The 21,386-nt window shown below is 45.5% G+C and overlaps 2 protein-coding genes across 2 annotated transcripts; one reads left to right on the top strand and one right to left on the bottom strand.

The window, feature by feature from the left end:
- Nucleotides 1-8,415: 8,415 nt before the first annotated feature.
- LOC135698635 (cathepsin B-like) lies at nucleotides 8,416-9,499 on the bottom strand. Its single transcript, XM_065218694.1, has one exon. It carries the CDS (start codon nucleotides 9,470-9,472, stop codon nucleotides 8,450-8,452), a length of 1,023 nt encoding a protein of 340 aa, XP_065074766.1. The 5' UTR covers nucleotides 9,473-9,499; the 3' UTR covers nucleotides 8,416-8,449.
- A 10,068-nt stretch (nucleotides 9,500-19,567) lies between these two features.
- On the top strand, nucleotides 19,568-20,975 carry LOC135698637 (cathepsin B-like). The gene has a single exon (XM_065218695.1). The coding sequence runs from the start codon at nucleotides 19,589-19,591 to the stop codon at nucleotides 20,759-20,761; it is 1,173 nt and encodes a 390-aa protein (XP_065074767.1). The 5' UTR covers nucleotides 19,568-19,588; the 3' UTR covers nucleotides 20,762-20,975.
- The last annotated feature ends 411 nt before the right edge of the window (nucleotides 20,976-21,386 follow it).

The following is a 21,386-nucleotide window of genomic DNA, read 5'->3' on the forward strand; positions in this document are numbered from 1 at the left end:
TGCCAGGGAAGGATACAAGTCGTACAAAGCCAGCAAACATCCGAACCGGCACACAGTCCGCATCGTGCTCTCTTGCCGTGCGGATCTATTTGCTTTTTGTTGAAGGAAGTGTTACTGCTACCTAAAGAGCTACAACAAATTTAAACAGCACTTTTCAGTGCTCAACCTGTAAAACTTCTACCTTGTTCAACTCTTATTCCTCTTCAATCCTTGTTTGGACCCTACCCGAGGTAATCCTTCTTGGATATCTATTTGGACAATTCCTCTTCGATCCTTCAGATTCTTATAGTTATCTGCTTGGAAGTCGATTTGCGCCCAAACGCAAAATAAAGGGGCAAACTCTTGATCCCCCTTCTGATGAAATTAATTTGAGTAATCAATTTAATTTGCTTACGGATGATGAGAATGATCCATCATCGGTAAAAAGGTAAATGAATCATTAAAGAATGACGATGTTCCTTAATAAGTAAAAAAAATCTCCTTAAAATAGATCGGGTTGCTCCTTAAATTATTGATCAAAATACGTTAAAAATCTTGAAATGCTCAGTAAATATTTAAAGTATGCTCCCAAAAATAGAGAAAACTGTACATTAAGCATTTGAAAATGCTCCTTAGTATGCACCGCTTTGCACCATTTTGAAGTGTAATTGTACCATATATCATCGGAAAAGCTGCTGTAGAAAGGTTAATAAGTGCCATGAAATCAGCAGAAATGTTCAGTAAAAATGCACAAGCGATCACTTAATGGGGAAAAAAGTGCGGTAAAGTAAAATACTTTTTTCAGAGTAACTCACTAATTTGTACCATAAATAATTGAAATGTTGCCCATAGCAACAAATTAAGAATACGTTATTTATTAGCTCCATTGTGAAGCCCCCCGTTTTCCATTTCCTAGCTAATGGTTGAAAAGAGTGATGTTTCCCAACCCGATCTATTTTAAGGAGATTTTTTTTACTTATGAAGGATAATTTCATCTGTTTTATTGAGCAAAAGTAGGGCTGCCAAACAAATTGCACAACGGGTAACCCATTATCCTTCCGTTTAGAGTTAACAAATTTCCAAAAATGCGTGGATGTTTGCGTAGATTTTCCTGAGTTTGTTTGCAGTATTGTTTGTACAGATAACGGATATACGTGCGATAATTGTTGCTAGCACGTGTGCAATTTTGCTTGTCGAAAAGACAACGATATTGGCAGTATGTTCAGAGTGCTTTGGAACTTAGACGTATGAGTCGTCGTAAATGTATATTTCGTCAAGGTGACTTCGAAGATGGCCTGCGCAGTGGAACAAAATCAACTAAGTAACTCTTCAACTCTGCAGCAATGTCAATATCTTCAGTGAATTCAAGGATATACCAGTCAGTTTGGCGCAGTGCTTCAAGTTATCCTTCAAAATCAGCGCGGTGAAAGTCAACTCTAAGTTCGTCCGGAAAACTCTCAAATGCAGTAGGCTGTGAGAGACTTATAGCGAATTTGTTTACTATCGGGTGAAACCGAACGTTTTGTCAGTGCGAACCTCAACCTGAGGTAGGTTTTAAAAACAAACTATCAAATTGATCTGATCAAACAAATCAAATTGAAAAAAAAAAAGTTCGAAGCGGAAAATTTTCCTGATGAAAAAAAAATCACTGAAACAATCACACTTTAGCAATCTCTATTGTTCAAGTAACACCACAAATTCTCAATCGGGTTCAGATCGGGAGATTGAGGAGGCCATCCCAAGTAACAAATTCAGTTTTATCGTGGTCTTGTAGACCATGATTTAGACTTGAAGAATGCTTTAAGCCCTCGATAAAACTTGCAATGTTGGGATTCGAGTGTTCTGAACCGGTAAGATTTGAAGAACGCAGTTGTTTTCTTCGCTTTACACTTAGGATCAGGCTTGCTTCCACTCACTTGCTATAAAAACATGATTTTCTGAATTTTGAAATCATTAGATGTTATAATCATATTTTGTACTTGTTAGATACAAGAAGAGGTTGAAAGGCAAGTGTTTGACACATTAAACCTGTCAAATTCGCTTTCAGATAGTCACAATCAGCGATTTTACGACTCGCGAGCGCTCACTCTGAGTGAACGCTCACGAATCATAAAATCGCTTATTGTAACACTCTGGTAGCAAAATTGACAGGTTTTATGAGTCAAACACTTGCCTTTTATCCACTTCATGTAACAAACAAGTACAACATATTATTATAACATCGAATGATTTCAAAATTCAGAAAATCATTTTTTTATAGCAAGTGAGTGGAAGCATCCCTTCTTAGGATCGTGGAAAATGTAGTTGGATTCCAGGCCAGTTTTCAAAAGCGAAACTTCCAGATTTTCACACAACAAGTCAATGTACACATCTGCTGTCATTATTCTCTTTATTATGCAAAGCTTCGAACCCCATATCACGGGAACACTCTCCAGACCATAATATTTTGACCACCATCCTTTGAAAGATGGTTCCTACCAACAATCAATACGTAACTAACTATTTTAAGTTGGCTCACTACTTGCCTAGCCTATTGGTCCCAAGCAAACGATTAACGTACCCCATTCTAGTCGAAATTATACTACTACACAATGTTTGTTTTGATTAGCTATGAAAGTTTGACAGATAAAATGAGGGGTTAGTGGATTTTCCCATGTTTCGAGGGGTGAATCGATTAGCTTTGGACCGAAGAGAGTACCAGAGCTGAGCCAAAAAGTTGAGCACGTTATTTCGGGACATTCTAGTCTAAGAGTTAACTCTATGATCATACCCTTCACGGTAACCGCAAAATACCCAATAATGACTACAAAGTAAGCATTTTCGAGGGAAACTGGGACTACTAATTAAATGAGTAAAATTTTACCCATTTATGAGTAATTACAACACAGCAAAAAATCAATTTTAATATCACATCAAAGTGGATGCACTTCAATCCTGTCGAAAATATGGTGTAATTTTACTTGCCAAAAAGGACAAAATTATCATAAATACAGTGCATGAACTGACATTACGCTGCTTTTACTGCATTTGTTTATTATTGTGGCCATAAAAATTACATGAGATTTTCGACATGATTGAAGTGCATCCTCTTAGATGTAATATTAAAATTTATTTTTTGCTGTGAACTACAAAAATAAGTAGTAAGTATTCATTTATGAGTAAAAAATACTCATATATGGTTAATCTTTTTACTTATTTAATGGGTAGTTCTAGTCTCCCTCGAAAATGCTTATTTTGTAGACAATATCAAGTCTTTTATAGTCATTATTGGGTATTTTGCGGTTACCGTGTTGATCGCCGTTTCTGTCCAAACATCTCAAATTTGCTCTCATCGGTCCACATAACTATTTTCCAGAAGTCTACAGATATCTCGCCATACTTTTTGACACATTCTAGCCGCTTCCGTCGGTTCCACTTGCTGATGAAAGGACGCTTCGATGCCAAACAGCTCTTTAAACCACTGTCACTGATACCCGATCCAGGTTGGAACTGAATAACAAACAAATTCACTATAATAGTTACTTCAAAAGCCGGATGATTTGCATCAAGAATAGAGAGTGGCTCTACCAAGGGGTAGGTCACTCCGCACACCAATCGTGGGTCATCTTTTTTCAGTGTGCCGCTTGTGTGCCGCTTGTGCCGGTCATAGAGCAAGCTGCGATTGTTTGTAAAATACCCATCCCGGCAACCCGGTATTTATGACACCTTGAATGTTTTGGTTTGAAATCGCAAGGATAAATCGGTCTAGCGGCGTTTCGGATTTAAATCTGAAAGTAAGCCGAGATGTGAACTGCTGTTCTGAGTTCCTCTGGTATATTTATTTAGAGGATGTTCCTGATTATACCGCCAAACAGCACGTAATATTGTGAACAACTTCAGTGACCAGCAGTGCTCACATTTTGCCTACGAGATTATGCCAAAGGTGTGCCGATGGATGTGCTCAAGCTGTACCGAATCTAATTGCGGCATAATCTGCTGAGTGACTTACCCCTTGGGTTCTACAGCTTCTTCCTATCCAAAATTCGCATGTTCTGATTAGAAATATAGTAAACTTGAGACAGACAATGCAAATTGAAGCCATCGAGTAACGGGGCTCAAGCAACAGAGATACACAACAGATATATCTACGGAAGGGTGATCGCCAAGCAAACTAGCATGATCGTTATACCACAGAACAGAAACGGAAGTGCAAACCAATCGGTGAATCAAAAAGTGGTTCGTTTTTCTGCTCCACAAGCGATGTGTTGTGGTAGCGTTCCACATGGGCATTCACACTATCATAGCATACTGCCTTTTTTAACTCCAGGCAGAAGATGCCTTCTACCGCTAGGTGCGCTAGTGTTTGCAAATGACAAGTGGAGCCACTTTCTGATCCGAAGTTTCACTCCTGTGGTTATACCCAAGGTGTGAATGCATCGCTTCTATAGACTCGATATGGTTAAAGGGTGATACGGTCAAAATTTGGTCAAAGGAAAACGCGTGTAAATCGGTGAAATCGTTTATTTAAAAAATCAAATTAAATTTCTTTTTTAAGTTCAATTAGTATAAAATTCAGGAAAAATATTCAGTTAGGCTTCCGCTTTTCCAAATCCGAATTGCCGGGCCTTACGCTTGACCCCTGCCATCAGATTTTGTACAGCCACCTTGTCCACCTTCTTCGCCGCAGAAAACCAGTTTGCCTTGAACTGCTGCTCGCCCTTAGCAGTTTTTTTGGTCTTCTTTAGGTTCCGCTTGACAATAGCCCAGTATTTCTCAATTGGGCGGAGCTCTGGCGTGTTGGGAGGGTTCTTGTACTTGGGAACCACCTGCACGTTGTTGGCGGCGTACCACTCCATGGCCTTTTTACCGTAATGGCAAGATGCCAAATCCGGCCAAAACAGTACGGAACAACCGTGTTTCTTCAGGAAAGGCAGCAGACGTTTATTCAAACACTCTTTCACGTAAATTTCTTGGTTGACAGTCCCGGAAGCTATGAAAATGCTGCTTTTCAAGCCACAGGTACAGATGGCTTGCCAAACCAGATATTTCTTTGCGAACTTTGACAGTTTCATGTGCTTGAAAACATCTGCTACCTTTCCCCTTCCTTTTGCCGTATAAAACTCCTGTCCCGGAAGCTGCTTGTAGTCGGCTTTGACGTAGGTTTCGTCGTCCATTACCACGCAGTCAAACTTCGTCAGCATCGTCGTGTACAGCCTCCGGGATCGCGCTTTGGCCGTCGTATTTTGTTTATCATCGCGATTTGGAGTCACTACCTTCTTGTAAGTCGATAGTCCGGCTCGTTTTTTGGCTCGATGCACGGTTGTAGACGATACACCCAGCTTATTTGCGGCATCTCGGAGAGAGAGGTTAGGGTTTCGCTTGAAACTACCGGCAACTCTCTTTGTCGTCTCAGCGGCTTCCGGTTTTCGATTTCCCCCCGATCCAGACTTCCTGGCTGTCGACAAACGTTCCCCAAACACTTTAATTACATTTGTAACGGTTGATTTGGCAACTTTTAGCGATTTTGCCAACTTTGCGTGCGAGTAGCTCGGATTTTCGCGATGCGCGAGCAAAATTTTGATACGTTGCTCTTCTTGCTTGGACGGCATTTTGACAACTGAAGAGTGAATTCCAAAATCAAAATAGGAGCAACATTCTACACACACACACCTTCAAAATGAGGGGTGTTCAGGTTTTTTAAATGCAAAATTGAAAGAAATACGTCAAGTTGATATTGACCAAATTTTGACCGTATCACCCTTTATTCACGCTAAGTAAATCATTCTTGGGATGAGGTGGAAGGTAAACAACACCAATACTAACTGAACAGTGATCTAGTTTCAACATAATCCAGAGCTGTTCTAGAGAGAAATTTTCCGGAGTCAGATCAATATGAAATTAGTTGTAATAGCGATCAACACGTACTGGAGCAAAATCTGGAATGGCATCGAAATCAGTTCCAGAGTAGAAAGGCTGGAAGGATGCGCAGGCAGTGGCATTGGGTCCACTGGCTGGAAGAAATGCTGATAACTTTCCTTTGGTTTGTTTTTTCCGTCGATCTTGTTTTCCGTGCTGAGCACCAATGCTACCGACGTGCCAGGAAGGCAGCTCCCACACCTGGATCCTACCTATCGACCCATCAACTCATGAACCGAGGACCAACGGCTTTACTTCCCAAATGCTGATAACTGTTTGCACTGGTTCGATGACCGGTACGGCTGAGCAGCAGGCACGAGGCCAGCATCAAGGCGTGGAATAGTATGAATCATTCCATTCATGAAAGCCACGCTGTCAATGAGACAGATTTCAGGAAACGAAGAGGCGGTAATATTATCGTATTTGCCTTGGTAAGCAAGTTGGAAGACCGTTTCACCAGTCCCGAAAACAGGACCGGAACAGCTTGTATGGCAGGAATAGTCAACAGAAATGCATCGGTGCTTGACTGTATCGGGTGGCTTGGAGCCTTCCATCATGTGTTAACGTGCAATCTTTGATGACCGTATAGGCGATGACTAGATGATGGTGAATTGTTTGGTGACGACATTTTGCTAGAAACGTATCGAGTATCAGGTACGTAATTGTATGCAAAGGAACTGTACTAGCCTGTAGCGAGGGACTGAAAGACTCCGTTTCCATAACAAAAGCAACAGCAGCAACGGTGTTACAGGCTTCTTTACTTTAAGTGGAACCAGATTTTGTTTTAGATCCGTAGACCTCAAATTCCCGGAACAGCAATCCCTCAGGCCATGTTGATGGATCCAGTGCTTTTCCTTTAAGCGAGGGGTCGAGCCCAATTTTATAGGACACAAAAGAGAGGGAATCAAAATTCTTGCCTTTTGGGACGTCTTCGCCACGGCAAGATCGCTGTTAATCTCCTGATTGGCTTTAGCAGATATGGATTCCATGGCGACATCAGGGTGAGTGTTGGAACACCCTCCAAAGGCACGCCCATTTGTCAGTCAAAATTAGAATCCTTAGCAACAAAATTGAGGAATGACACCTAGTCTTAACCACTTCAACCTAGGGAACAACGAATAGAAGATTAGGAGTCATATAGATGAAGGCTAACTAACTCATTTTTTCCTTATTTCCTCCGTGGACAAAGCCGAGTCTTGTCATCTTATCACTAAGATGTATTCCTTTGATTACTGAAAAATTCTGTGTTCCCCTAGTTTGAAGTAGTCAGGACTAAGAATCGATGGTAGATCTTTCATCCCGTAACGTATCACGAAAAGGTGATCTACCCACGTTACGGGCCGCCTTCTAACTTTCCACTCGGAAGTTTTCAGGGACCCGTGTAGCGACATCGAACTCACGAGGTCGATTAGTAGCTCTTCTCACGAGGTCGATTAGTAGCTCTACGCCAGTAATTGCAGTCTTAAGCGTACAAAGAGGAGATTTGCCGCCAGAGAGCGACTTTTAAATACCCTCGAGGTCCAAGGAAGACAACCCTATATCCCTATCAGAGACGTGTAGGGAACCTGCAATATCTTTCGAATCATGTGTTTCTGCAAATGTTTAGTAGGGGAAATGTCGGCTTCGGCAATACCTCAACCTATAATCGTCAGGAGGGTAAACAAAGTCCTAGAGCACTCAAATGTGGCCAATATCCACAAGCCAAAATTGAGATCTCAAGGACATTGTTTACCCCCTGACGAATATAATAAGGTATTGCCGAAGCCGTCATTAACCCTATAAGATTTTTTTTCCTTTGTCTTTTGTCTCTCTTTAATAAATTTTGTTTGTCTGGTGCCCCCGTCTCGATGCGTCTGATCGTCGACCACTGGTCACCGTAGCCGGTCGAACTCCAGACGAAGCTAGAACCGCACTACCGTTCATACTGGCGACAACGCGCTGATTAGACAATGAAACCGCACCCTCAAGCTCTCCATTGATCCTATCCTTCGACAATGTACCTCTCTAACCTCGGACCAGCCGTGAGTATTCGGCCCATCTCCTACTAGACATAGACATAAGTGAATTTTGTTACAGAAAATGAACAATGAACTATCGGCTCCGTAAAGTCTACGCAACTGAGCCTTCCAAATAAACAAACTGGATAAAAAAAAAAGAAAAGATTTATCATCGCCCTGACACGAGATTGCGCGGCAATAAGAAAAATTTCTGAGGATTTCCGGCTTGAATACGTTCCAATAGGAATTGTAGAATTAATTCTAGGGAAAACAAAAAAATATTTCACTAGAATTTAAGATAGAATTCATTCCCATGAACGATAGAAGAAATTCCAAAGGAATCCGGATTTCTAGGGAACATACAGATTTGTAACGATTTCTTCTTGATATCATTACAAAATAAGTTGGTTGTAAATTTTAGCAAGTATCAATACCAGCTATTGTGACGATCTTTCAAAAATAATTACAAGCATCTACGGAAGAATTTTATCTCTCAATCCATGAGAGCAAAACCTTACAGCTCATTTATTAGCATTCGTTGAACCTTTTTCAGATTCTTACATCTCAAAAATCTTTAATCAGAAAAAGATCCCTTCATACTCCAGGTGCTTCTGGTAGCTCGGCAGGCCAGCGTGGACGTTCTGCTCGATGCCGCACTGGTTTTCGCCTCGTGCGATCTTGAAGAATCCATTAAGGCCCCATTCCTCGCCCCAGGAGTTGGCTGCCAGCCAGAACTTGACGTTGTTCTCCTCGCCCCATCCGATCAGCTTGACGGCATGTCCTCCGACCACGTGTCCCCATACGTGCCGATAGACACCGCTCTTGTACGCGTGGAAGTCCTCGAAGACAACGAACGCAGCCTGAACCGGTCCGTTGATGTAGATTTCCTCCATGATCTTCTGCTCGTCGGCTGGGATGGAGTAAGCAACCCGTCCGTAGCGGCGATCTTCCCAAACGTTCGTTACGTTGTAGCCCTTCTGGCACTTCTTGGAACACTTGGGAGTGTCAGCTTCCTCACCGGAAGGATCGCAAATATCGATCGGGTACGGATGGCAACCCTGCTTGGAGTTGAATGGTCCTCCCGAGGATACACCCTTTTCGACCCAGTATTGCCAGGCCGGTCCCAGTTGGCCTCCCTTGCAGCCATCTCCACACGCGTGACAGCAAGCCAACATATCGGTCGTTGCGAACGTGAATTCTCCCTTGCCTTTGGATACGGTGCAGTAACGATCGGACATGGCCGAGGCAGCCGAGATGGCCCAACAAGATCCACAGCAGCCCTGGTTACGGATAGTGTTCAAACTCTTACACTGCGGCCATTTCTGTCTGGCGTCGAACGTTCCCGGCAGCTCAAGATCCTCCGGATCGACGAGAATGGCCGGTGCCAGACGGGTTTGGGCCAATTTGTCGTAGTTCACACCAGTTTTGTAGGCTGCTGGAGGAAGGGTGTTGTTTCCGGCGACCCAGGTTCTGGTCAGGTTCTTGATCTGGGAGGCGATCCCGGCGGTCGAACGGTACTGCGGGGAGTTCGAGAAAGAACCGTAGTATTGGGCGAGAACGATCTGGCTCGAGGCCACCAGAATCAAGATGAAGCGAATCATCCTGATTGAGTGTGTTGTTCGCTGAAGGTCGCAAATGAAACTTTGTTTTGGAACGAGCGAGCAGTGGACTTTTATAGTTTGCGATTTCGCTGCCCGCCTCGGGCTGAGGTTCAATGGAACCTTATCAGCTACGGAGCTGTTGAAGCGCGCGATCAGCCGTTGATCTCGCCAATGTTACGTAATCTTTCTCGGTGCTCAATCAGATTGGAAGGATTCAATTACATCTAAATGTCACACAAACTTATACGATTGATTTATGAATGGTTCTGGCATTATTCAGTCGAGAGAATGAAGCTGGTTATCGATTTTTACGAGCTGTCAATCAGAATCGATTCCCTGTCGGGTCGGATTTTACAAATTCCCCCACGGCATCAAGCGAGAAAGATCTGCGGCAGCGAAAAATGCGGGAACATTCAACCAGCAGCAGCAGCAGCAGGGTGGGAAAGTCGGGATCAAGAAAAGGCAGTTCCTATGCTTGCTTCTTTGACGACGATTGAATGTTGTATAGGGATAAGAATATCAGTTAGGTCGATTTGAAAAGATTTACAATTAACCTCTTCTGTTCTGGGTTGGTGGATTGATGCTAACGAGGAGTTGGACGCTTTGCCGGTGAAATTGGAGTATGATCGATGGACGGACGGGGATGGATGGTTTCCGCCTACTCGAGTGTTTCGGTGGAACAATTTGCATACAAATGCGAGATGGCACACGGCGGTGGATGCGTGTCCCGGGAGAGAAACAGAACTTGCCGTCATTTATTGGACGGTAATCGTTAGCCTTTCATTTTCGGAGTGGTAAGCGATTTTCGTAGCGATGTGATAAGGCGTGCTCAGGGAGACAAGGTGTCAGAAAGTCATCAATCAAAGAAGATAAGGAAAATTGTGATGGGGAAGATTTTGGATTTGATATTCATAGCTTGTGAGGGGCCAGATCAGCGGTTGATTCGTGGCTGTCAGGCATACATTTCAATTTGTGATTTTTCACGAGGGCGAAATAAATTGGTTCGGGAATCTTAGAAGCAATGGCTTTGAGAACAGAAACTATTGTTGGGTTCTAAGAATTTCGTAAAAATTTGTAGTTTTGAGCCTTATCGAAAAATATTAGAATCGTAGTTTTTATTTTGTCATTAGGGTGACGATTTTTATAATAGGGTGCTCAAAAATCGTTGTTTTTCAAAAATGCCTTTTTTCAAAAATTCAAAACTTTTGAACCACTGGACCCAAAAAAATATAACTTAATTACGAAAAAAAAAAACCATTATCGGTTTTTGATCTGTTGTGAAAAAAAGCCTAAATTTTAGAGAAAAAAATTAAAAACATTTTGCGCCCTCTGCCTACAAACCATGAAAAACAAATACAACCAATGTGTTTCAAACAAAATCCCTATTTTTAACATCATTATATATATTTTTTATAAACCTTTCATTTGATACTTTAATCTCCGAAATCGAGTTGTTAAAAGTTCAGAAAAGTTTTCGTTGATCGTTAGGAAAATTGACGAATCTTTATGAAGTCCGAAAAAGTTCAGGTAAGTTTAGCATCAGGTTAGTTCTAAAATAAAAGAAGATAGCTCCTTATCGCAACATAATAGACTCATAATTTTCTTATTTTGTCATTAGGGTGACCATTTCTACGTTAGAGTAGTCAAAAAAAATCGATTTTTTCAAAAACGATTTGTTTCATAAAATGCATAACTTTTGTATCACTGGGTGATATCACAAAGTGATACAAAAGTTATGCATTTTATGAAAAAATTCGTTTTTGAAAAAATCCGAAAGTCCGATGTGATTTGTCATTTTTAAAGGCGTTCCTAATGCTGTTGGGGATACCGTGGAGCTCCCAATGGAACTAGTTTGCCGGGCCTTCGATGATAGTGTGTTCAACGGAAAGTTGCGTTTGGCAAGTCTCACACAGTGTTCTGAAGTTCCTACTGTGAGAAACGCGCATGGCCAGTGCGTTGGTATTGTGTCTTTTAGAATGGGAAGGTCCTCCCATTTATGCGTGTCACCTTTGATTTTCCCGATCAGCTATGGCAGATTATGCACGAGTACGGATTTCCGGATGAACTGACGCGATTGGTAAAAGCGAAGATGGATCGAGTAATGTGCGTTGTTCGAGTACTCTCTCGAGACACTCTCGAGTCCCTTTTAATCTCGACGGGGGTGCAAGGTGATGGACTTTCGTGTCTGCTATTCAACATCGCGTTAAAAGGTGTGATCAGAAGAGCTGGGATAGACACGAGTGGCACGATCTTCAGGAAGTCCATCCAGCTTCTTGGCTTCGCCGATGACATTGACATCATGGCACGGAACTTTGAGCCGATAGCAGAAACGTACATCAGACTGAAGGCTGAAGCTAGGCGGATTGGACTTGCCATCAATGCATCAAAGACAAAATACATAAAAGGAAGAGGTTCTAGGGAAGACAATGTTAGCCTCCCACCCCGAGTTCAGATTTACGGTGACGAAATCGAGGTGGTCGATGAGTTCGTGTATTTGGGCTCACTGGTGACCTCCGAAAATGATACCAGCAGAGAAATTCAAAGACGAATTATGGCAGGGAATCGTGCCTACTTTGGACTCCGGAGGACGCTCCAATCAAATAAAATTCACCACCGCACGACGTTGACTGTCTACAAGACGCTGATTAGACCGGTGGTCCTCTACGCCCACAAGACCTGGACTATGCTCGTGGAGGACCAACGTGCCCTTGGTGTTTTCGAACGGAAGGTGTTGCGTACCATCTACGGTGGAGTGCAGATGGATGACGGAACGTAGAGGAGGCGAATGAACCACGAATTGCACCAGCTGCTGGGAGAACCATCCATCGTCCACATTGCAAAAAATTGGGCGACTAGGTTGTAAGAATGCCGCATGACGACCCGGTGAAAAAGGTTCTAGAAAGCGACCCAACAGGAACAAGAAGAATTTTTTTTTAACTTTATTAGAGAGATTTTTAGCCGTTGGCTAGTTCATCTCTATAAAATGGGAGGCCCCAGAGGGGGGTTCCACCAGCAAATTTTGTTACGGAGTGGGCTTACAATTCACATGTACCCAAATAGGAGCAATTAAAACAGATTCCAGTAAAAATACTAACAATATAGGCAACGAGAAGAAAGAAAAAAACAATCTGGTATATCAAAGTTAGGTAGGGTTTTGAAAGAGATCGGAGCTCCACCGTACGAGGGGTAATCCCCCGTCCGGTAGAGATGTACCGTCAGCCAAAAGAAAGTTAAAAGGACCTAAATGTTGTTGTATAACCCTGCGTCCTTGAGGAAATAAATAACTGTCGCTGGAAGTGGAAGGTTCGTCGCCCAGTATGTCCCTAATGCTGTTGGGAAGTGCGTACTGCTCCCTTAGTTGCTGGTATTGCGGACACAGGCATAGGATGTGTTCCACCGATGCAGTGGTTCCGCAAACGAAGCACGTTCTGTGGAACTGCGTCCCACCAAAACTATGTGAGATCCTTGTATGGCCTGTCCTAAGACGAGAAACCACCTTCTGGTCCCGTAGTTTCGACATATCCGTCCACTTGCTCGTCGTTCCTTTGATGCTTCGGATGAAGAGGGATTGGGATTGGCACCACTCTGCTTCCCAGGCTTCCCACATTTTGCTGACTATCCATCGCTTTATGTCCTGTAGTGGCACTTCGTCGGTGTAACGGGGGCCAGCTGGTCCAGACCCTGCCAGGCTGTCGGCTTCGCTGTTGCCTGTGATACCGCAGTGCCCAGGGATCCAGGAAAACACCGTGTTGGGAGGTGTGGCCTCCACAATACCCTGTATCCAGGGGTTAGTCATGGTCTCCGATGTAAGGGCTTGTATCACGCTGTACGAATCGGATAGCACCAGTATGGGCCGGTCCGAGGGTGTTGTAACGGCAACAAAGATGGCCGCAGCTTCGGCGGAGAAAACCGAGCATTGTGGTGGTAGGCTGCTACTCATCGGTGCTGAAATTCCGGCTACTCCAATTCCGACCCCGGCTCGGGAAAGCGATCCGTCTGTGTATATGTGGGCATGGGTTGGATAGTCCGAGCCTAGCAGTTCGGCTATTATTCTCTTCAGCGCTGCAGAGTTATATCCAGCCTTGAACCTGCTTTTTATCCGACTATCGATTTTTGGTGGAGGTATGTGCCAACTTTTGTCTCCGTACCAGTGGACCTTGGCCACTGGGGGGAGCTCCGAATTGGCAGTCATGCGGAGGAGTCTGTTCCCCTCATCGAGGAGAAAGATCCTGTCATTTCCGGAGGTCATTGCGGTAAAGGCAGCGGCTTTCGTTGCAATTGCTGTGGTTATACGATGGCGGAAGGGCAGAATACCCGCTTCGATGCATGCGGCATCGGCGGGCGTTGACGGAAGAAGACCGGAGACAATCCGAACGTAGGTGTTAAAAGTTGGTGCTAGTATCTGCACGAGCTTTTCGGTGGCGTTGCACGTCATCTCAAGACCGTACAGTAGGCGACTATCGATGACGGCTCTTGCAACCCGGAAACGAGTGTCACGATTGTTAGACCGGTGGGGGTGAGAGATAGTGTGGATCAAGTTGATCCTACTGGGGCAGTTGTTCTTGATCGCCTTAAAGTGCTGCTCGAAGTTGAGGGACCGGTCAACAAGTACCCCCAGAATACGGACCGTCTTCTTCAGTGGTATGGGCTGGCTTTGAACTTTAATAGGTGGCCCGCTCACATGGTGCCGGGGTGGACACACGTGGCACCTGACGCTTTTCGTGGCCGAAAGCTGGAAACCTACCGCGCTGGCCCACCTGGATACAGCGGAGACTGCTGCCTGGGCCTTGATCCTGTTGCGTGCTGCTGTTGGGCCGGTAGTTACGATAAGTACATCGTCTGCATACACGAAAATGTAAACATTTTTCGGCAGTCCTCCGAAAACTCCGTTCATGGCCACAAGGAAGAGGGTAACGGCGATAACTGAACCTTGAGGGACGCCCGTCTCTTCTCTGAAAAGCTGGGACCTCGTGTTGCCAACTGCGACTCTGAAAGAGCGATCGGTCAGGAAATTTTTGATGAAGTGGACCATGGGTCCACACAGCCCCCAGTTGACAAGCTGCTCTAAGACGAGGGGCGTCCACGTCCTGTTGAAGGCCTTCGATATATCCAGCGAGACGATCTCGGTGTGGAGACCGCTATCGTTGGCACTCTTGAGGACCTCCCCTAATGTTGCAAAATAAGTTGACGTTCCGTACCCTTGACGGAAGGCGTGCTGTCGATGGTCTAGAAGGTTTTCGGCTTCAAGGAAATGCTTTAGCCTCCTGTTGACCATTTGCTCCAGGACCTTGGCCATACAGCATGTCAAGGTTATTGGCCGGAACTTGCTAGCTTCACGGGTTGTTTCATTGGCTTTTGGGGTGGGGATGACTAAGCTCTCTTTCCACGACGCTGGATACGAGTTGGTGAGCCAGAGCTTGTTGAAAAGCTCCAGCATCCGTAGCTGGCCTGGCGTTGGTAACCTCTTGAGGGGTACCCGATTTCGTCGGGACCCGCCGACTTTCCGTTGCTGCAGCGGAGGGCATGCTGCAATTTCTGCCAGGAGAATGCCTGGTTGATGTTCGAGTTTCCAGCGTCAGAAGAAACAGAAAAACTTGCAATGGATGACGTCGAAGGCTTAGCTTTCCGCTTGAATTCGTCTTCGTATTTCTCGATGGCTGCGAGATCGGCAAAGTACGAGCCGAGTTCGTCCGCTACAATTGCAGGGTCAGAAACAGCTTCACCGTTAATCTGTACGTGGAGCGGTGTCATGCACCGTTTCTCACTGAGGGCGTTGACTTGCCTCCATAAGTCGGCCGAAGACTGTGACGAATTCATTCCTTCCAGAAAGTCCATCCAGCTGGTTCGTTTGGCGACACGGATTTCTTGCCGGCATTGATTGTGCGACTCATGGTAGTGACGGAGAGCGTCCTCGCGATCGGGATGTCCGATAGGAAGGCGTTTTACACGGCGAAGTGCTTTACGCCGGGCTTTAACGGCCTTCCTCGTATCTTCATTCCACCAGCGTAGCGCTTTTCGCCCCGGAACGCTGCTGGTCTTTGGGATGGTTGCTGTCGCTGCTTCGTATACCACTTCTGAAAAGTCTTCAATGCTGTTCGGATTACGCTGTAGTAACAAGGACTGAAAGGCTTCACCATAGCTATCCCAGTCCGCTTGTTCATAGTGCCATCGGGGCCTCCGTGTTGTCATCGGGAAGATGGAGGTCGAAATTTGAACTTTGATGGGGTAGTGGTCACTACCATAGAGATCAGTGTTCGCACTCCACTGAGTTTTTTCCGGCAAAGCAGCGGCTGACAGCAGAGACGTCGATGGCAGAAGTATGCCGCCCGTGAAAGTACGTGGGCACACCGTCATTCAGAATCACCATGTCTTCCTTCTCGAAAATATCGACCAGGGTAACACCTCGAGGGTCGGAGCGGGGGCAGCCCCAGCTTGGGTGGTGCCCGTTCAGATCCCCAACCAGGATGCGCGGTTCCGGTAGTTTAGCTATGGCTTCGCTGAGTTGATCGTGCAGGTTTGGCACAAGAAGAAGAAGCGCGCAGCGGGCAAGGTGGATCGACCAAGTAGAAGGTGACCTGCGGACCCTTCGCAGACTACGAGGCTGGCGAAGTGTGGCCATGGATCTAGCAGAGTGGAGACGACTTCTTCGGACAGCAGAGAACAACAAGGCCTTAGCCTGATTGGTAAGGTAAGACCATTGATTTTCCGTATAAAAGGATGTCTAAGGCTGTCACTTGGCCATCCAGGCTGCGCGAACTGTACTTGAAATCTATTGTTTGATGTCCTTTGATGTTTAACGTGTTAGAAAAGAAGCGTATCTTTCAGACGCGGCGAGTTGGTCTGCCTTTTCGTAACCTGCAATTCCACAGTGTCCCGGAATCCAAACGAGTTGTTATTGATTCTGTTCTGTATCTCTTGAATCCAGGGATGCCTTGAGGCCGGGCTGCATATAGCTGATAGAACGTTGGCGGTGTCGGAAAAAAATACTACTGGACCGGTGGATGGACTAGATGTTGCTAGGATAATGCTGCGGCCTTAGTGGAAAAAGCCTAGCAAATATCCGGAAGACGGCAGTGCTGGAATGAAATTCCTTCAGTCATGCTTGTACCTACTCGCCCTTGTGTCTTAGAGCCATCGGTGAAACGGATCGTATGGTTAGCGTATTTTATGTTTTGTAATTTTACAACGGTGTTTCTGAGAGCTGACGAGTTGTCTCCTGTCCGAAATCTGTTTTTAATCATTTTATCGTAGCGCACTTGCGGAGCGGCCCAATCTCTAGTCCCGTTCCACTGCAGTAAAGCTCCTGGTTCTCTCTAGAAAGCAAACGGCTCTTTTGCATACGGCGGTGGTTAGGCTGAAGGCGAAAGGCAATTCCTCGATCTAAATACAGGTAGATATGGCGGGTGTGGATGGCAGAAGTTCAGAGAAAATTCGAAGCGAGCTGTTGAATACTGGACCGAGAATTGTAGTTAGATGATTGGAAGCGTTGCAGGTAAGCTCAATTCCATAGAGGAGCCTGCTGCGGATGATGGCTTTTGCGACTCGCAGTCTTACATCTCGATTTTTGCTGCGATGCTTTTTGGAGAGCGTATTTAGTGAATTTATCCGCGTTTAACAGTTCTCTTTGGCCTCCAGTAAATGTTTTTTAAAGGTAAGGAGCCTGTCAATGCGTACGCCGAGAATCTTAATTGTCTTCCGGAAAGGTACTGTTTTACCGTTGATAGTGATCGTGCTGGGGATGGTACGGTGATTTGAACTGCAAACGTGCGTCACGGTGCTTTTTTCCGCGGAGAGTTGATATCCGGTTTAGCTGGCCCAGCCTTCGGTGTTCTGCCCACGGTGACGAGGACAATGTCGTCGGCGTAGACGAAAGTGTATATATCCTTCGACTGGTTACGGAAAACCCCGTTCATTGCTACCAAAAAAAGAGTGACGACGATGACTGAGCCTTGAGGAACCACCGTTTCTTCTCGGCAAATTTTTGACTTGTGAGCTCCAATACATACTTCGAAGGTCCGGTTATCGAGGAAGTTGCGCACGAAAGCCAAGATATGTCCCGATAGACCCAACTCCTGTACCTGTTTGATGATGTTCGGTGTCCAGGTACGATTGAAGGCCTTCGACAGGTCGAGTGTTGCGATTTATGTGTGTTTCCCTCGCTTTGGCGCCATTTAGTAGCTGTCCCAATGTGACGAAGTAAGTTCCTGTTCCATGACCGGGACGGAAGACATGCTGCCGATGATCAAGGTGGCCGTGGTCCTCCAAGAATTGAATCAGTCTCCGATTTACCATTCTTTCCATGATTTTACTGGTGCAACATGATAAGGAAATTGGTCTGTAGCTGCTGGGGTCGACTGGATTGCAACCGCTTTTGGGAATTGGCACCACTAGGCTGTGATTTCATTCTTTAGGTAAAGATTTGTTGCGTAAGATCTTGTTAAGAAGGTGCAGAAAGGTTTGCTTCGCTGCTGGGGGCAAGTGTTGTAGACTTGGGTAGCCGAGGCCATCGGAGCCAGCAGATTTCCCCTTTCCCTTCCAAAGCGCATAGTTAAGTTCAACTGGGGAAAAGGGGCGATTGATTTGAAGGCCGCTACGGTTGCTCGGGATCTGCAGTTGCGCTAACGATTCGATGGAGACTGTGTGCCGTCTGATAAAATGCTGATCGTATCTGCCAAGCGAGAAAGATTGGCAAAATAGTCAACCAGCGTATCTGCTACGACGGTCTGCTCACGAGTGACTGTTCCGTTTGCCCGGATGACAACACCTGTGGTTCTTCTTTTGCCGCTTAAGGCATTAGCATGTTCCCAAAGTTCCGCTGATGTTTGGTGTGCGCTGATGCTCTCTAGGAAGTTTTCCCAACTGTTCCGCTTCGCTTCTCGGATCGTTTGTCGGCAACCGTTACGGCTTTTCCTGTAGGATGCCATCACGTCTTCCTTACCGGGGTGTCCTTCGGGCAGCCGTTTGGCAGCTCGGAAAGCCTTCCTTCTGGCTTTGACGGCAGTCTTTGTATCAGTGGTCCACCAGTGGAGGGCTCTACGTCCGGGAGTCAGAACTCGTTCGTGGTATTGATGATTTGGATGCGCAATTAATCATGGATACAAAGTCGGAGATGGTCTTCAAGCCGTGCATCTATCGCTGACTGGAAAGTTTCTCAATTCGCCTGCTCGTAGATCCATCTTGGGTGTCTCGATGTTTCAGGTGGACGGTCGTTCAGAAAGATGTTAGTTGTCGAAACTTAAATTATTATTTTTTTTCCTATTTGGCCTGGTACTGGTCAAAAAGGCCTTCAATGAAGTGGGAGCCGGAAATTTGGATCTTAATGTGATCTCAAAATATATCTTAAACTCTTTAAAGCAGCTTTAACCTTCTTGCTTCTTGTACCTATGTATGTCACCATTTGTTCTTCCGAGATGAAAGGAACCAAACCACCCAAGCAACATTACAAGTTTTATCGAGGTTTTAAAGCATGCTTCAGGTCTAAATCATGGTCCACAGAACCCTCAAAAACCCAAAATTGTTACTTGGGCAAGCGTTCTGACGGTGGCAACCAAAACGGAAATCATTGATCAAAGTATTAAAGTTAATGTCAGAGGGGCCCTGGATTCTCTTCGTCTCATCAAATCAAACAACGACCATGACCAAGCTCAACGTTACAAAGCGATTGTACAAATTTCCATGACCTACGATTGATGTGCCCGTTTTAAGTTTATTGGGTACAAACACATGAATTGAGGGAGTTAGCTGCTACTCAGTTGCTTTTACGTGATTTTGTTTTGAACATTTGAAAATAGCAAGATCGATTAATCGAATATCTCCCCTACAATCAGAGAAGCGCTGATCGAGCACGGCAAAATAGCACTGCAGCGGACGGATGTTTTCAAAAGCGATTGAAAACACTTCAATGCAGATTTCCAGTAGACTTTGTTGCGACATAATTTGCAAAATCAACAGAAACCAATCAGCTGTTGCATGTGATGCCCCAGCTTCACGCTGATAACGTGTCCAAGTGCAGAGCACCCCTTTGTTGAGCATCCCACTCTCTATAAATAGTTTACAGCTGATCAAACGACTCCAAGTAGCATTTGACTCGTGATCGAGTGCTAACATCGCGAAGAGATGTTCCGTTTTGTATTAGTTTTGGCCTGCTGCCAGGCCGCGATTGCCCAAGGCTACGGTGCTAGCGGTGCTGCTGGACCCTCGAACTACGCCCGGTATCAACAGAATCAGTACTCCGGGGAAAATTCCGGCCAGCAGTATGGCAGTGGACAATACCAGGATCGGCAATACGCGGGACAGCAGTCTCCGTCGTCGTTCTCATCGTATTTTGGGGCCAAGCTCCAAACTACCGCCAAGTTGGCCGCCAAGTTCCAGCACCTGACGAAAACTTGGACCGCCGGAAGCAATCCGAAACCACCAGCATCCTATCGCAGCGGTGTCAACATGATCGAGCTGGAGAAGACCCGCTTGCCGCTGGGAATCTTGGCCGACGTTGAAGATCTTAATCTTCCGGAAACGTTCGACGCTCGTCAGCAGTGGCCCGAGTGCCAGAGTCTGAAGGAGATTCGCGATCAAGGATGCTGTGGATCATGCTGGGCCGTGTCTGCTGCCTCAACGATGACCGATCGGTGGTGCATCCGTTCCAAGGGCAAAGAACATTTCTTGTTTGGAGCTATGGATCTTCTGACTTGCTGTCTTTCATGCGGGCAAGGATGTCGTGGCGGAGTTCCTGGACCAGCTTGGAACTTCTGGGTCGAAAAGGGTCTCTCTTCGGGTGGCCAGTTGAACTCCCGCCAGGGATGTCATCCGTACTCGATAGGTGAATGTCACATTCCAGGGGAAGACGAAGATACACCCAAGTGTTCCAAGAAGTGCCAATCGGGTTACAACGTCACGGAAGTTTGGCAGGATCGTCGATTCGGTCGTGTTGCTTACTCGCTTCCGAATGACGAGCGTAAGATCATGGAGGAAATCTTCGTAAACGGACCGGTCCAGGCTACCTTCTGGACCTATTTGGACTTGCACGCGTACAAGAGTGGAGTCTATCGGCACGTGTGGGGACCACAAGCCGGCGGTCATGCCGTCAAGCTGCTCGGATGGGGCATTGAGAATAACACCAAGTACTGGCTGGTAGCCAACTCCTGGGGCAAAGGATGGGGAGATAATGGCTTCTTCAAGATTGTCCGTGGTGAGAACCACTGTGGAATCGAAGAGAACATCCACGCTGGTTTGCCCAACCTGCGTAGAAAGCCCCAAGACGCCGATTATTTCCAGGGTTACAACTATAACTGATCAATGACGACGATGTCTTAAGTTTGACAAATAAGATAAACTTTCCATTCAGAATTATACGCCGAATATGGTTGATCCGAAATGTCCACACTTACTCTAATGAAGCAACTACGCAACAAATGCCCAATTGGATTCAATTTTACGTCACTTTTATGATGGAACCTGAAGCGGAATAAAACAAACCTTAAGGCATTGTCCCCGGATAGGAAAAAGGATCGGCTCTGGGCAGTAAAATCCAAGAAAGAAAATGGCAAATAAAAATGATGTTAAATTTCTCAACCCTCCTGCTTTTTGCTGCGCTGCACCCTTCCAGGTCGCCAGGCCTAGTAGACCAACCCCATGTCCCTTGCACCCGTTCGTGTAAATGAAAATAAACAGTTTCATAATCGTAATAACCTATAAAAACCTTTTTCTCCCAGAACTTCCTTCGGTCGCTCCTTGAAAACAAAAGACTGCTGCGGGAAAGGAAATTAGATCATTCCTATGCCCAACGGCAGCACCGAGTTGACAGCACCCAGGGCTTCTGGAGAATGGACGAAATAAAGTGTTAATTTTGATTTTGCGACGTCGTGCCGTGAGATGGAACCCTTCACTCTTTAAGGTGGTTGCGTTTGTTTACGACCAA

This window comes from Ochlerotatus camptorhynchus, unplaced genomic scaffold (genome assembly GCF_037179485.1).
Source record: "Ochlerotatus camptorhynchus isolate MF236.1 unplaced genomic scaffold, CSIRO-AGI_Acam_v1.1 ptg000092l, whole genome shotgun sequence".
NCBI lineage: Eukaryota > Metazoa > Arthropoda > Insecta > Diptera > Culicidae > Ochlerotatus > Ochlerotatus camptorhynchus.